Genomic DNA, 13,987 nt, shown 5'->3' on the forward strand with positions numbered 1-13,987 from the left:
CCAGGTAGGGTGGACACACCCTGTGCTCCTTAAAGCCCAACTTTAGACTATATCCGAATGACCTTGACACCTGACACCGCCACCACCACCTCCTGCTTCTCCAGCTCCTCCTCCTCCTCATTTCCATAACTTTGGTGAAGAGGGTGGGGGCATAAACCTGAGAAACCGAGGAGCCAAGTCTGCAAAGTACAGGTGAGGCAGCAATGGCAGCCCAGGCGTGCCTCTGGGAGAGAGGAGGAAGACTTAGGATGGGCAATGTTAAATGGATGAAGGATATTGGACGGCTACATCAGAACTCATGCCACAGCCACGTGAAGGAGACTATGACTGTCACAGTGTTCAGACTAGTGGAGGTGGCTATGGCACCAGTGCTCACACCACTAAATGGAAGAACAGCCACAGATTTTATAACAGAAGGCATGCATGTGTGCATGTGTGTGTGTTCTGATGTAAGGACTCAGCACCTCACTGTTTACATGAGCAGTTAAAAGAAACTTCACACATGAATTAATTGTGCTTAACAACCTACTGTGGGCTGTCTTCAAGCCATTAAACAATACATCACCAGTCCATATTCCATGGCCTGCTCCCTCTCCTCCAATAAAATGTGTAAAAGTGAGATAGCGTAGTCTCCTTGATCATGGACACTACAAACTGGCCAATGGTGTGTCATCCTTGAGCAGTCGATCACCCCAGGATTGGGGTAGCATCCCCAGCCACAGGAGGTTACTAGGGCCATATTTATTCCACAGATCTATACCTTTGTCTATTCTAAACCAGTGGTTAGGAAGTGAATGCCAATGGGAAGAATTCTGTGTCCGTCCTACATCTGTGAGTATTGACTGTATATTCACCGCTGGTTTGGGGGATGGATACCACATGCACAGAGGTCTGCTGGATAAGGATGCTTCACTATGCCATATGGACAGAATGTCTATCTCTGCTTTGTGGGATGGGGATCCTGTGTGTAGAGATGCTGTATCCATCTTTAGTCAGCTTGATGGGTGGACTCTTGAGTCCATGTTGGTCTGTGGGTCAGATCTTGCTTTAGATCAGCCTAGGTGTGTGGGACCAGGTTTCTGTGTCCATCCAGGATCCATGGGATGGGTCATGATGTTCATCTAGGTATGCAGGGAGGACAGTGTCCATTCTAGGTATATAGGACAGGTCTGTAGAGATAGAAATATCCTAAATTTGTTGGACAAAAATAACCTCTTCACCCCAAGTCTGTAGGGTCCAAATGCCAGTATATACTATGTCTCTGAGGAAGATGCCATATCCACTGTTGGTCTGTGAGGATTGGACACCACGTCCATTCCTGGCCTGTAGGGCAGAAACCCTGTCTGTCTCAGGTCTGTGGCACAGTCACCATTGGCATTCCATTTCTCCGGGTGAGGGCCCTGTGAATTGTAGGACTCAGATGCTGTCTATCCAGGATTCATCCTGTGTCTTTTTTTATTTTACTTTATTTTATCTACATCCCTAATGCTACCCCCTCCAGGTCCCCCTCACAGAGACCCTCCCCCATCCCAACCTTCCCTGTCTCCTCTGAAAGAGTAGGCCCCCACTGGGTATCTCCTCACCCTCAACGCTGGAATATCAAGTCTCTGCCAGATTAGTCCCATCCTCTTCCCCTGAGGCTAGCCAAGGCAGTCGTGTTGGGGAACTGATACTACAGTCAGGCTACAGCTTTAGGGAGAGCATCTGCTCCAGTTGTGGGAGGAGGGGTGCACATGGAGACCGAGCTGCTATATGTGTGCCAGGGCCTCCGTCTATCCCACAGGTGTTCTTTGGTTGACAGCTCAGTCTCTGAGAGCTCTGCCCGGAGGTCCTGGTTAGTTGACCTCATTGGCCTTCATGTGGGGTTCCCATTCCCTTAAGGGCCTTCAATCCTCTCCCAACTATTCCATAAAAGTCCCTGCCCTCTTTCCAGTGTTTGTGGGTCTCTGCATCTATCTCAGAAGCTGCTGGGTAGAGCCTCTCAGAGGACAGTTATGCTAGGCTCCTGTCTGCAAGCATAACAGAGTATTAATAATGTCAGGGATTGGTGCTTGCCCATGGGATGGGTTTCAAGTTGGGCTGATTATTGGTTGGCCATTCCTTTAGTCTCTGCTCCTTCTTTGTCCCTGCATTTCTTTTAGACAGGACAAAGTTTGGATTGAAAGTTTTGTGAGTGGGTTGGTGTCCTTATCCCTCCATTGGGTTTCCTGCCTGGCTACAGACGGTGGTCTCTTCAGGTTCTGTGTCCTCACTGTTAGGCATCTCAGCTAAGGTCACCTTCATTGACTCCTGGATCTTTAGGGTACCCACGGCATGTCTGTGTAGGGTAAGTCGCCCAGCTTATGCCAGTTCTGAGAAGAGCACAGACACAAGTACGTAGCCTTAGTCCGTGGGGACATCAAGTTCATCTGTGTGTGCGCAGCTCGGATGCCAGTCTGTACGGAGGACGTGGATGCTGAGCTCACCCCGATTCTGTGGGGCTGACGGCAGGCAGATCCACCCCAGGTCTATGAGGAGCACGCTGTATGTATCTCGGGTGTGTGTGGAGGTCGCCGCGTCCATTTCAGGTGTGGGGTGCAGACGCCCGAGATCATCGGCTTCTGTGAGACCAACACTGTGTTCACCCCAGGTCTGTAAAGAGCTGACCAAGATGCCCCGGGCTGTGGGGGAAAGGTGCCGTACGGCTGCATCTGTGGAACCTACGAACCCTCCGCTTTCCGGGGAGTTTGGGAGAAACTAGGTAAGCACTTTGACACGTCTTACAGAAATACACTAATGTAATAATGAAAGTTGGTCATCCTTTAAAGAGGGGGAAAAAAAAAAACCTCACAGAATTCTCGCGAGAAGAGCTAAGCGCCAGGTTCATACCTGTAGATCTCGCGAGAAGACTAGGCGACTTTCGTGGCTGTCGGAAGCGGCGGACTTGTCCTGGCTGTTGGGATCCCCGGCGCGATGGCGTCTCCGTATTCAGTCAGAGTCTTCCCAGTCAGCATCCCTGCAGTGATCATGGTAACTAACCGGCTCTGAGGACTGGGCGGCGCCAGCGTTTGGTGGGGATTTGCTAGTTCTTGTGTGGACTGCGCAGGCGCGGGCGGGCTGGCTCCAGAAGCCGCGCTCTGCTCTGCTGAATGGGGCAGATGGGGCACCGGCTGTCCTCTGGGTCCCCAACACCAGTGTGCCCACCCTGATGGATCTTACCAGCTTGCATGGCTTTCCCTACCAGTCTCAAGTGTGCTGTCGTTCCGATGTGACACAGAAGATATTAGCGGTACCCACTCTTTAAGGACACGACTCCGAGCAGTCACCAAGAGCTTTAGGGCTCCAGACACAGGGGCTGCACTTGCGTTGTGGAGCAATGCCCTTGAAAAAGAGCATAGGAAGTGCTAAGAAGTCGGGACTGGGAACTTCCCGTTGGAGACAGAAAGATTTGAGCGTTGGGGTATGGACTTAAGACCCCAAAGAACTGGTGAAGCAGGCACACTATCTAGTGAGCTGGGGACAGTCAACTCTGCAGGTTAGGATGGCTCGGCATTTCCAGGCCTCCATGCAAGGAGTTTGGTCTAAGCAGCTTCACACATTCCGAGTCAACGTGATGTTACTTAGCTTGTTCGTTTAGTTGATTATAACCCTTTAGATTTCACGGAGTCAAAAGAGGCAAGTTTCCATTCTGTGTGCTCAGACTTTAAAATCTTTATTTTAAAAAAAAAAATCTGTGAATATGTTTGCAGTTGAGGCGTCGCAGTTTCCTCTCTCTTGCTCCAGCTTGTCTGAGAGGTCTAGTTGTTTAGTCCCCAAACTCAATGGAAGGGACCAGTAGTTCCCACCACCCACAGGAAAGCAGTGTCTCTGCCCTCCAGGTTTCTAACAGTGTGTCCTCACAGGAGACGGACTGGACAGAGCCCTGGCTCCTAGGGCTCCTTGCCTTCCACCTGCTGTGCCTACTTCTCACATGCTTCTCCGCACAGAGGTATAAACTACAGATTGGCCATTTCCTTTGTCTGGGTGAGTAGGAGAGAAGTGAGTCCCTATGCTCACTCTTGTTGCTGTGATTCTGCCCTGGGTTGGTTTGCGTTGGGTTTTCACAGGGTTTCCCACACCTTCCATTCTGTTTGGAAATCATGAAGTAATCTTTGGACATGGACCTTGAAAGGGATCCTCCTCTTGTTCCAGGTTGCCCAGGGAGGATGCAAAACATCAGTTTACCAAGATGTTGATTCTCTTATGCTGACTCCTACACAGATAATTTCTGCTTGAGTTCCGTGCAGCCTGTCTTTCATGCAGATATTTTCCTGCTAGGGTTAGTCCTATACTACCTGCTCTGGAAAGCAGACTGCATATTAAGAGATGTTCTATGAAAAAAAATATTATTTTCAGTTAGTTTTAAGGATAATGGATTTAGGAGTTTGGGGAAGGGATTAAGTATGTGGAATGGAGAGAGTATTACACAGAAACAGACACACGATAGAAGTCGTGGTTCTTGGCCAGGTGGGGACATTCACTATTTTGGGCCCCTCAGTTGGGTCAAAAGGATACTTAGTAAAATGTCAGGAAGAAAAGATCTATAACAGCTGGCTGGCCTAGGCATGAGGTCTGGCCCAAGTGAAGACAAGTGTTCAGAGCCCCTAAAATACATGGGGAGAAGCTGGATCAAAGGTCAGATATCACAGTGCACAGGAGCTAAGTGTCCCAAACTGAGTGATTACAGTGTAAATACTTGATTTTTTGTGAACACGGGAAGGACAAAAAGAGTTTGCTTGTAAGTGGAAAAGCTGGTTTTAGACAAAGTTAATTAGTTGACTGAGAGGCAGGAAATGTGACCACATAACAGAATGGTGTCTGTTCTTCGTTTGAAAATTTTCACCTGGGAAATTTTATACTGATGAGCAAAATTGATTCCTAAACTTAATGTAACTTTTCTCAGGGACACTCAGATTCAGCAGTTAACCATAGATGCCTTCTAATTGTACTGTTACCAGCTGTATGGATTATTTTGAGAAGGACTGAGATCTATACACTGGAATGTACATAGGAGCCTGAGTTCCACAGGCAGTGTGGAGCCATATAGGCATGAACAGGCAAGAGGCCTGCCGGGAGAACTTTGTATGGAGTTAATATGCACAGAAGTCTCCAAGGACCTTGAAAATGGATCAACTTCCTGAGTTTAAGAACAATGCATGCACTTACAGTCTTGAAGAGGGATAACCATAGGCATTCCTGAGAAACTACAGACACTGCTCTGTGCCCTCTGTGCTTTATGGCTCATTAAAATCTCAAAAGAACATAGGAACACCAGAGTTCTTCCTTCCTCCTCACAAATGCTGAGGAGCTGAGGCTGAGCTTTCCACATGGACTCGGTGGTAGTCCTGCCAGCACAGCAGCTTCATGGGCATTTGAGTTAAGACCCTTGTCATGTTACATGTGTGTTGATCTTGTCCCGATTCCTATTAAATGGGCATATTTTTAACTTCATAATTTTAGAGCCCTTACCACATCGTAGTTAAAATAGAAACTGCATTTTTTTTTTTTTGGTATTCCGTTGAATTGCTATATGTAAAGCTGTATCATCTCATTCTGTGTGACTGTAATTGAATGTGGAATTCTAACACAGGTTTTCTCTGTTTTCCTAGTAGTGTTAGTCTATTGTGCCGAGTACATCAACGAAGTGGCTGCAATGAACTGGAGGTGAAGTCAGCTTTTCATGCTCTTGACTGTCTCTGCAGTGGTACTGTCACATGAAGCTCACAGGGAAATTGTGACTCTAGGAATCGTGGCCACATAAATATTGAGTTCCCTGTACATATATATGGGTTTAGGTCTTAAGAAACAAGTAGTTACATATTTTGTTGTTGTTGTTGACCAAAGACTAATAATTTTATTTATTAGAATAGTTAAAAGCTCCTCACTGAAGGCATGAGTTATTAACTCCTTATGGTCAGGGAGGCCTTAGAGGCTTACAGAAGAGTGAGATATTGTAAGAATGGCAAAACTTTGTTGACTGTACCACATGAGCTTTGAAGGTGCTGACCAGTAAATTATAATCTGTGAGAAAACATTAGGAATATTATAAAGTAATTTGAGTCACAGAATTTCGAAGGTGGGAATTTGAGAGAATATTGAGTATGGTTTATTATTCGAGAGGAAGTGGGCCTTTTTCCTGCCCCCTCCCCTCTCCACTTGGAAACAACTGTCCTATACCTGGACAGAGCCAGAGCCCCCACGGTCACTCCCTGCTTCTCAGCCCCAACCTCCCACCTAAGTTTTCTTAACTGATTCTCCTGTCTCAGTGCAGACTCCTCTCAATGTTCCAGTGTGTCCTTAGTCACTCAGAAACAAGCACAGAACCGTATTGATGCCCATAGCCTCTGCTGTAGCCCCTCCTGCCAGCCCACTGCCACCCCAAATTTGTGTTGTCCCTTCTCCATGTTAGGAGTCTCATCCTGACCTCATCACCCACACATCCACGTGTTCTCTGCTGTCTTAGTAAATTAGACTATCTGGGCTTGCTCTTCTCTCCAGAAGATAGGTTTCCTTCAAGACTGAACCTATCACTATAGTTCCTTGCAGTAACCTAGAGCTCCTAAGGCAGGTTCCCAATCACTGTTTGTTACTGGGTCAGTGAAGACAACTGTCTACCATATTTCCATATTACCAGGCAGAAATGTCTACCCCTAGACTAGTCCTGCCTTCTACTGCCTGGCTCTTTTCCCTCGGGCAAATTGGAATCATGCGGCCTTCAAGTCTCCTACACAGAATGGCAGTTAACTTTACTAAGGAGGATGGGAGCAAGAAGCACCAGGCACACAGTACTTTCCTAAGTAGCTGTGGCAGGAATGCAGCTCTGACTGGAATTTATGAGAAACATTAAAGCTGTTTCAGTGCTGTTTTGAGAACCCTTCAGTGAACCCAGACTGTTAACTAGTGTTCTGTTACCTTCCAGGACTGAAAGTCAACTGTTCTGTTTTGTTTTGTTTTTCCTACAACAGATTGTTCGCAAAGTATCAGTACTTTGACTCCCGGGGAATGTTTATTTCTCTTGTGTTCTCAGCACCGCTGCTCTTCAACGCCATGGTCATTGTGGTATGTGTGACACAGACATTTATGTCCCAGCATTGTGCACTCATAGGTGTGACACAGACATTTATGTCCCAGTTTTGTGCACTCATAGGTGTGACACAGACATTTATGTACCGGCTTTGTGCACTCATAGGTGTGACACAGACATTTATGTCCTGGCTTTGTGTACTCATGGGTATGACACAGACATTTATGTCCTGGCTTTGTGCACTCATGCTTTCTAGTTTTAATCGTGACTCTATGATTTCTAGATTATGTGGGTACGGAAGACTTTGACTGTGATGAGTGACCTGAAGAACTTACAGGAGAGGAGAAAGGAGAGGAAGAGGCGAAGAAAAGAAGAATAGCACTGAGCTGGCCACACCGTGTTTGTCCTCTGACTTGGTTGTTTCCATCTGGGAGCTGCATATGGCCCAGATGTCTTCTGTCAGCTGACTCATGGTTGGAAAAACACACCACAAATGGTTCTTATATTTTACTCTGTTTGGAGCCCTCGTAAAGCTGTTCTTAAAAAACTAATGACATGACCTGGAAGCATGGTGAATGGGGACCCATCCTTTACATGGGGAGCTTTCTGGCTCAGCCACATCATATACAGCTTCTCACAAGTTGCTGGTAGATCTCACGATGTGACTAGAGGTCACGCAGGTTTGAGTGTGGAAACTGGGAAATAAACAGCCCCATCCTTCTGTGAGCACTACCTGCTCCCTCTTCTGTCTCTAGCCTGCAGTGGTGGCTATCAGCTAAAGGTGGGTGTGTTCCCCAGAAATTTGCTGATGGTTGTCACCTCAGGTGGACGTGGCACTTGTGTCCATAGGATAGAGCCTAGGTTGCTGAAATCCTACAGGGTACAAGACAGCCCCACCATGGAGTATTGCTGTGTATATAATGTCAGCAGTACCCAGGCTGAGGGAGCAGTGGGCAGGTCTGGAAAAGAATGCAGTGTGTTTCAGTTCCCATGAAGCTAGGCCTCTAAATAATTTAGTTGGGGCTATGCCACTGGAAATGTTTTGTTTAAAAATATTAAGCTAGAATGAAAGCTGTAAAATCAAGACTCCGTGGAAAATAGTATGTCAAATGAACCGTTTGGCTTTGTTTTTTCTGGATACAGAATTATAAATACCTATATACTCAGAATGGCTTAGCTGTTCCTACCCAGATGTGACAAGTGCAGACAGTTCTTCCTGAGTATCACAGCTTGTGCAGCTCGGGGCTGGCAAGCACAGCAGGGTGTATTGGCACCTGTGCTTCTGTTTTGTCAGACACCCTTGGTTTCTAAGGAATCTGGAGATTACAAGTGACTGAGACCCAAACTCAGAGACAGTATTTATTACTGGAAATACTATATACTCTTGGCTTTAGTTTAAAGAAATAATTTGTGAATTATTCATTTAATAGGATTTTTTTCCTTTCTAAATGAAACAGTCTTCAAAGTTCTAAACTACAATAAAATCTAGTTATAAGTATTTAAATGGTTAAAAGTAGATCGTTTGATAAACTACGGTTATGTTCTGAAACGCTGTTATATAGTTTTTAATGTTTATCCGGCTTTAGGCTTTAACTGAAGGTCTATGGACGGACGTGTGACAACCTGAAATCCTTATGGTGTGAGTCCGTGGCTCCTACTGCAGCACTTAACCTGATTCGTGTTCCCAGTCTCTTGATTTGTTCCACTTTACATTGAACAAAAAAGTGCCAAAGAAAATAGCACACTGTAGTAAGTCAAATTTTGAATTTAAAATCACAGTTAAGTCATGGACATTGTATCTAAGGGTATACCTAAGTTTCTGAAATTTTCTGGTTCAGGATATCTGATCATTTTATGGTTACAAAGGTGCTTACTATGACATTGATTAGTTACACAGAAAATAAGAACAAATTAGTTAGATCAATCTGAAACAGTAGAGTGTCACATAGGTCTGGAGCTCACCAACCAGATCTGTTCCCTCAGGCCTTTATGTCCGAGGCCAGTAGTGCTGAATGGTTAGAGAGCAGTTAAAATGTCTGAGTTCTGGCATGTGTTGGCATTAATACCTCAGACTGTGTCACCATGACCTTCACTTTGGGCTTTATGCCTTGTCTCTGCATGTATGGTTGTGGACGCACGTGTGCTTAGTTTTTAAGATAATTAATATCTGTGTGTGTTTTAGAAAACGAGAGCTTTGGATTAGAGAGATGGTTCAGTTGGTATTTTTCATTTAAGCATGAAGACTGAGTTTGAACACCAAACTCCCTTAACATTTGCTCCCAAGTGTTACAAGCCAAGTCCAGTCACTGGAAAACCTACTTGATAGAAGGAAGGAGCCCACACTACAAGTTGTCCTCTAACTATATATGCACACAAAATAAAGTGGTCTGTAGTCATTCCTGATGAACAACACCTGAAGTTGTCCTCTGGCTTTCACACATGCACATGTGCACACTGGTACACACATAACACATATACAAATGTTTTGTGTTTCCTGAAATTCACTCAGTGGCTAAAATTATACTTGAAGGAACTTCTTAATATTTTGTTCTTGGGCTGGGGATTTAGCTCAGTGGTAGAGCGCTTGCCTAGGAAGCGCAAGGCCCTGGGTTCGGTCCCCAGCTCCGAAAAAAAGAACCAAAAAAAAAAAAAAATATTTTGTTCTTATATTAAGGACAACCCTGCAAGCTGGAACTATGAACAAGCAATTGGGTTCAGTGCTGCTCTGAGGATTCTACAGATTTGACCAGTGCTGTGTTCACACTTCTGTAAAGGAAGGTTTATAGGCAACTGATAGACACAGTGAACGCTCACTGAATAGTTGTGGAAAAGCACTGGAAAGGCCTGAAATAACCATTTAATACATTCCAGACCATGAAACTTCATGTTTGCTGATTATTATGCATTGATATACAATAAAATATGTTTGATAATATACAATGTACTTTCCCGTGTGTGCGTGTGTGTGTGTTTAGAATCTAATGTAGAGCGAGATTTCTCAGTGCTGGCTTCTTGGTTTCTGCCTGTGACCCTCGTACTGCTGGAAATGCAGTGCTGTCAGCATCAAAGAGAAAAGTCAATGTGGGTCTGTTACTGTCATACTGGGAGGAAGACCTTGGCATGGAGCTTGATCCTCATCTTGTCAGAACACAGCCTGCAGACGAGAATGTTCATGTGCTGAGATCCAGAGCAGAGCTCCAACCTTCTTCAACAGGTATCGGAGCTTAGCACACCCTGGCTCCATTTCTGATGGCCAGACCAGATGGCCTTCCTTTGCTAAGGACTCCCACAGGATCCTCCTGGGTGTCTGAAGTGGATTGTAGGGTGATAATGATATTCTGCCAACCAGCCAACCATTTATGAATGTGTGCTGGTGTCAGCTGGGGTCAGGGAGTGCTGCCTTACATCCACTCATTTATGGCAGAGAAGGAATGAACAGCTAATGCCAGAGACCATCAGCATGGGTATTGTGAACCAGTGCTTAGAGACAGCACCATTTTAAATAGTTACATTTATGTAGTCATCCTTTGGTACACACGAGGAATGGAGTCTGAGATCCTTTTCAGATACCAAAATCCTCAAGTGCCCCAGTCTAACATGAATTGGTATAACATCTGCACAGAACCCACACACATCCCCATTTAGTTTAATCTTTAAGTGACTTAAAATATGCAAGCCAATGAAAACACTATGAAAAACATTGCTTTACTTTTTCAGAAATAATTTTTAGAACAGCCTCATGTTCAGCATAGATGCAGTTTTGCCCTTAAACATTTTCTGTCCAGTGTGACTGGAATCTGAGTATGCAGAAGCTTGGTTGGGCATTAGGAATGTTCTGTAGAGAAGGCAAAGAGTGCAAGAGGTCCTTAGCAGTGCCTTGTGTTTTAAGTAGTTCATAAGGGAGAGAATGATGGGACAATATAGGTTAGGACAAGCTGCAGGCTTATGGGAAGACAATGGGAAACTCTTGAGTCGGATGGGGCCTAACCAAGTCAGCAAGAAACTCCACCCAGCAATTTCCAACCTGTGGGACCCCCAGTCCCTGAAACCTGGAAAGACTGGCATTCCTGAGTGGCACAGATACCCATGATGGTGTTTAGGACAGAAGCAGGGCCCATGTTGTGTGCTTTTCTGCAGTGAGTCATCTGAAAGGAAAAGGAGAGGCATGAGATAGTTTGCAGGGACATAAAACCACAGATTCAGGGTTGCTTCTGATGCAGACATGGATCAGGGAGTGAGTGTCATGAGCTCTAGGGAAAGAATCAGGTGTTTCTCAGTGGACAGGAAACACATGAAGCAGACATAAAGTGTCGTTTGGTAGGAGGAGGCAGGGAGGCTGCTAGAGTCATGTCTGCAGCAGGAGAAAGCAGGTCCTGGGTCAGACCTGAATGTAAGAGATGCTGCTACTTGGGTGAATGGAGTTGGGGGCCGTTGCGTAAACAATGCCTTGGCCGCCTAGCCTGGGCTGGAGTCTATTCCACCGGCGTAGGGCAAGAATTGGAGCCAATGGGACATCTTGTACAGCAGGCTGTTGTTGCCTTACCCTCTGCTGATTCTTTTTCCATTTTCACAACCTACGGTCTCATTGTGGTTCATCTAAGTTTGTATTTGTCTTATAAAGTACTCAAGTTACCAATATTGAAAATTTCTAGGTCAATGTGTTTTTTATGTAGAATTCGTATAAAAATACATAAAATGTAGCAGGAAATGAGCTCCAAATTGGAGTCCCAAATAGGTGCATTCTCCCTCGCAGGCAAAGAGGCCTCTGTAAAGCTGGTGTCTGGCACGGCCACTGGCTCCAGAGCTCATGATTTGTCTGCCTGAGTGTGGGACGGACCTGCAGCAAGCAACCCCCCTGCCTTATGTTTCAGAAGTTCCTGAAGCTGCAGAAAAGCCGATCTGTTTGTATTGATTCCAGTTGCTGTTGATATATTGATTTTCCGTTTTTTACTACTTTCTTTTTGTCTCTAAAAGTAGTGCTGACCCCATGTAAATGGTCTGTAGATAAGCAGAATGTCTTAGAGTATCTTAGTTTGGGTTTCTGTTACTGTGATACAACATCATAGCCAAAAGCAACATGAGAGGAAAGGGTTAATTTCATCTTCCTCTTCCACATCACAGTCATTTCAAGAAAGTCAGGGAAGGAAAGCAGGGCACTGAGTCAAGAACAAAGCAGAAGCCACAGAGGAGAGCTACTTACTTGCTCACTCCTTCTAGCTTACTCAGCCGTGTTTCTTGTACAAATCAAGACTACTTTCCTAGGGGTGGCACTGCCTAAGCCCTCCCATATCAATCACCAATCAAGTAAATGCCCCAGAGGCTTACCCACAGGCCACTCTGGCGGGGAGCTCTTTCTCAATCGAGGTTCCCTCTTCCCAATAACTGTAACTATGACAAGTTATACCAACTGGGACACAAGGACCAAAGGGAATCTAAGGGACTCTGTGCTTACTCTGTCAGGCAGGTCACAGGTTCCTGCATATTGCTTGTGGGTTGTGTCTCCCGTAGCCTTCAGCTGACCCACTGCAACAAGCTCCTCTCATCTGTAGCTCCTCTGAAGGGCTTGGACCCCCTGTTTTAGGAAACGATGACACATTACTTATGTATCTCTAGCAGCAGAAATGAGTTATTGGAGGCAGCTCATCCATGTCTGCCTATGTCCTATCTCATGTGGTGCCATCCCAGAGTCCCTGCCACAGGATATCTAGTGCCCTTGACTCCCTTTTATATTATATATAACAAAACATATTATTTACTTTACTCTCTGCATTACTATATAGTCTGTACAAGTACATTTCCAATTTTATGTCAGAATCAACCACAGATGCAAACTGTGTTTGCCTGGTCTGTCTTTGAAGTCCACAAAGTTCTATAACATTCATAGTTGTATACTTGAGTCACTGAGTATGCCTAAGGGCTGAATCTCTGCTCCCCAAAGGCTGAAGATGTCCTCTTCCTCAAAGGTCCAGACAGGAGTAGGTGTGTGTGTGTGGGGGGGGGGTGTTGAGGAAGTCTGCATGGCATCCTCAACTGTCTTGGGTGTGGGGTCATAGCCGTGCTCAAGCATCTTCTTGGTCTGTTTCACGGGGTCCATGGATGGATACCACTATACTTTTCAGGCCCAGCTCTCAAACACACCATTGCAGTGGTGCTGAGAGCCTACAAACATAAATCCTGAAGCCCTGATTCTCTTTCTTGTGGGTTCATTTGCAAAGAATTATGGTGTTTGAATATGTGGTCCCTCAGACTAGTCTTTTTACTTTTAAATCCTTCTCTCTAAGTTACTGATAATGATAATTACAAAGTCAGTAGAAGTTTTGGGCAATATATTTTGACAACGTAAGATTTTATCCAAGGATACGCTAAGATTTTGGTGTACAGAATTGTAAGTTCCGCTTTTAAAGTAGACTGAGAACCTTGACAGGATAGTGTCTTCTTCAAGTGTGATGCTCACACTTAACTGATTTCTCCTTTGTTTTAAACTGAAGGTGCTTCTCTGGCACTGGTGGCCTGGCCACCACTGCAGTGAATTAATATGTGACAGAGAATTAATAAAATTAGAAAAACAGAGCATAGGGTCTGCAGGCTAGTGTGCAGCCTGGAGCTTGTGCAGAAGCAGACTCGGCCCCTGAACATGCTGCCAGCCTGCCCAGGGGATTACCCTGGCTCTGAGCTATGACAAAGGCCTAAGATGGGGTGGGGTTCACTTTATGGATCGGACCTCCTTGGGGAATGACTCTGGTCTGTGATGGCACTGGTGGCTATATTTGTGTCTATGGTTCCTGCTGCTGCCCCAAGCCATGAGAAGCCTGAGATCAATGTGAACGATACAGTATATGCCTCTGATTGATGCCTTCCTTATATCCTCTGACTTTGCTGCCTCCACGGCACATCTGGATGTGAGTGGCATGTAGAGCAGTCTGAAGCTATATTGGGGCCTGCAGT

The 13,987-nt window shown here is 45.4% G+C and overlaps 1 protein-coding gene across 2 annotated transcripts; it reads left to right on the forward strand.

Moving 5' to 3' along the window:
• Positions 1 to 2,426: 2,426 nt before the first annotated feature.
• Tmem18 (transmembrane protein 18) lies at positions 2,427 to 9,986 on the forward strand. Of its 2 annotated transcripts, NM_001007748.1 has the most exons (7): positions 2,427 to 2,523; positions 2,630 to 2,740; positions 2,875 to 3,009; positions 3,882 to 4,002; positions 5,628 to 5,682; positions 6,984 to 7,077; positions 7,326 to 8,156. In NM_001007748.1, exons 3-7 carry the CDS (start codon positions 2,953 to 2,955, stop codon positions 7,419 to 7,421), a joined length of 423 nt encoding a protein of 140 aa, NP_001007749.1. In that variant the 5' UTR covers positions 2,427 to 2,523; positions 2,630 to 2,740; positions 2,875 to 2,952; the 3' UTR covers positions 7,422 to 8,156. The 2 variants fall into 2 exon arrangements, with proteins under 2 accessions (NP_001007749.1, XP_087409857.1); XM_087553731.1 differs by lacking the exons at positions 2,427 to 2,523; positions 2,630 to 2,740 and having other exon boundaries at positions 2,891 to 3,009; positions 5,631 to 5,682; positions 7,326 to 9,986.
• The last annotated feature ends 4,001 nt before the right edge of the window (positions 9,987 to 13,987 follow it).

Source organism: Rattus norvegicus, chromosome 6, assembly GCF_021556685.1.
Source record: "Rattus norvegicus strain SHRSP/BbbUtx chromosome 6, alternate assembly SHRSP_T2T, whole genome shotgun sequence".
Classification (NCBI taxonomy): Eukaryota; Metazoa; Chordata; class Mammalia; order Rodentia; family Muridae; genus Rattus; species Rattus norvegicus.

Bases quoted from the DNA above. Each gene is read 5' to 3' on its own strand.
- Tmem18 (NM_001007748.1), top strand. From the start codon at position 2,953: ATGGCGTCTCCGTATTCAGTCAGAGTCTTCCCAGTCAGCATCCCTGCA. The intron at 4,003-5,627 runs GTGAGTAGGAGA...CTGTTTTCCTAG, and splicing joins TGGCCATTTCCTTTGTCTGG to TAGTGTTAGTCTATTGTGCC. The intron at 7,078-7,325 runs GTATGTGTGACA...TATGATTTCTAG, and splicing joins TCAACGCCATGGTCATTGTG to ATTATGTGGGTACGGAAGAC.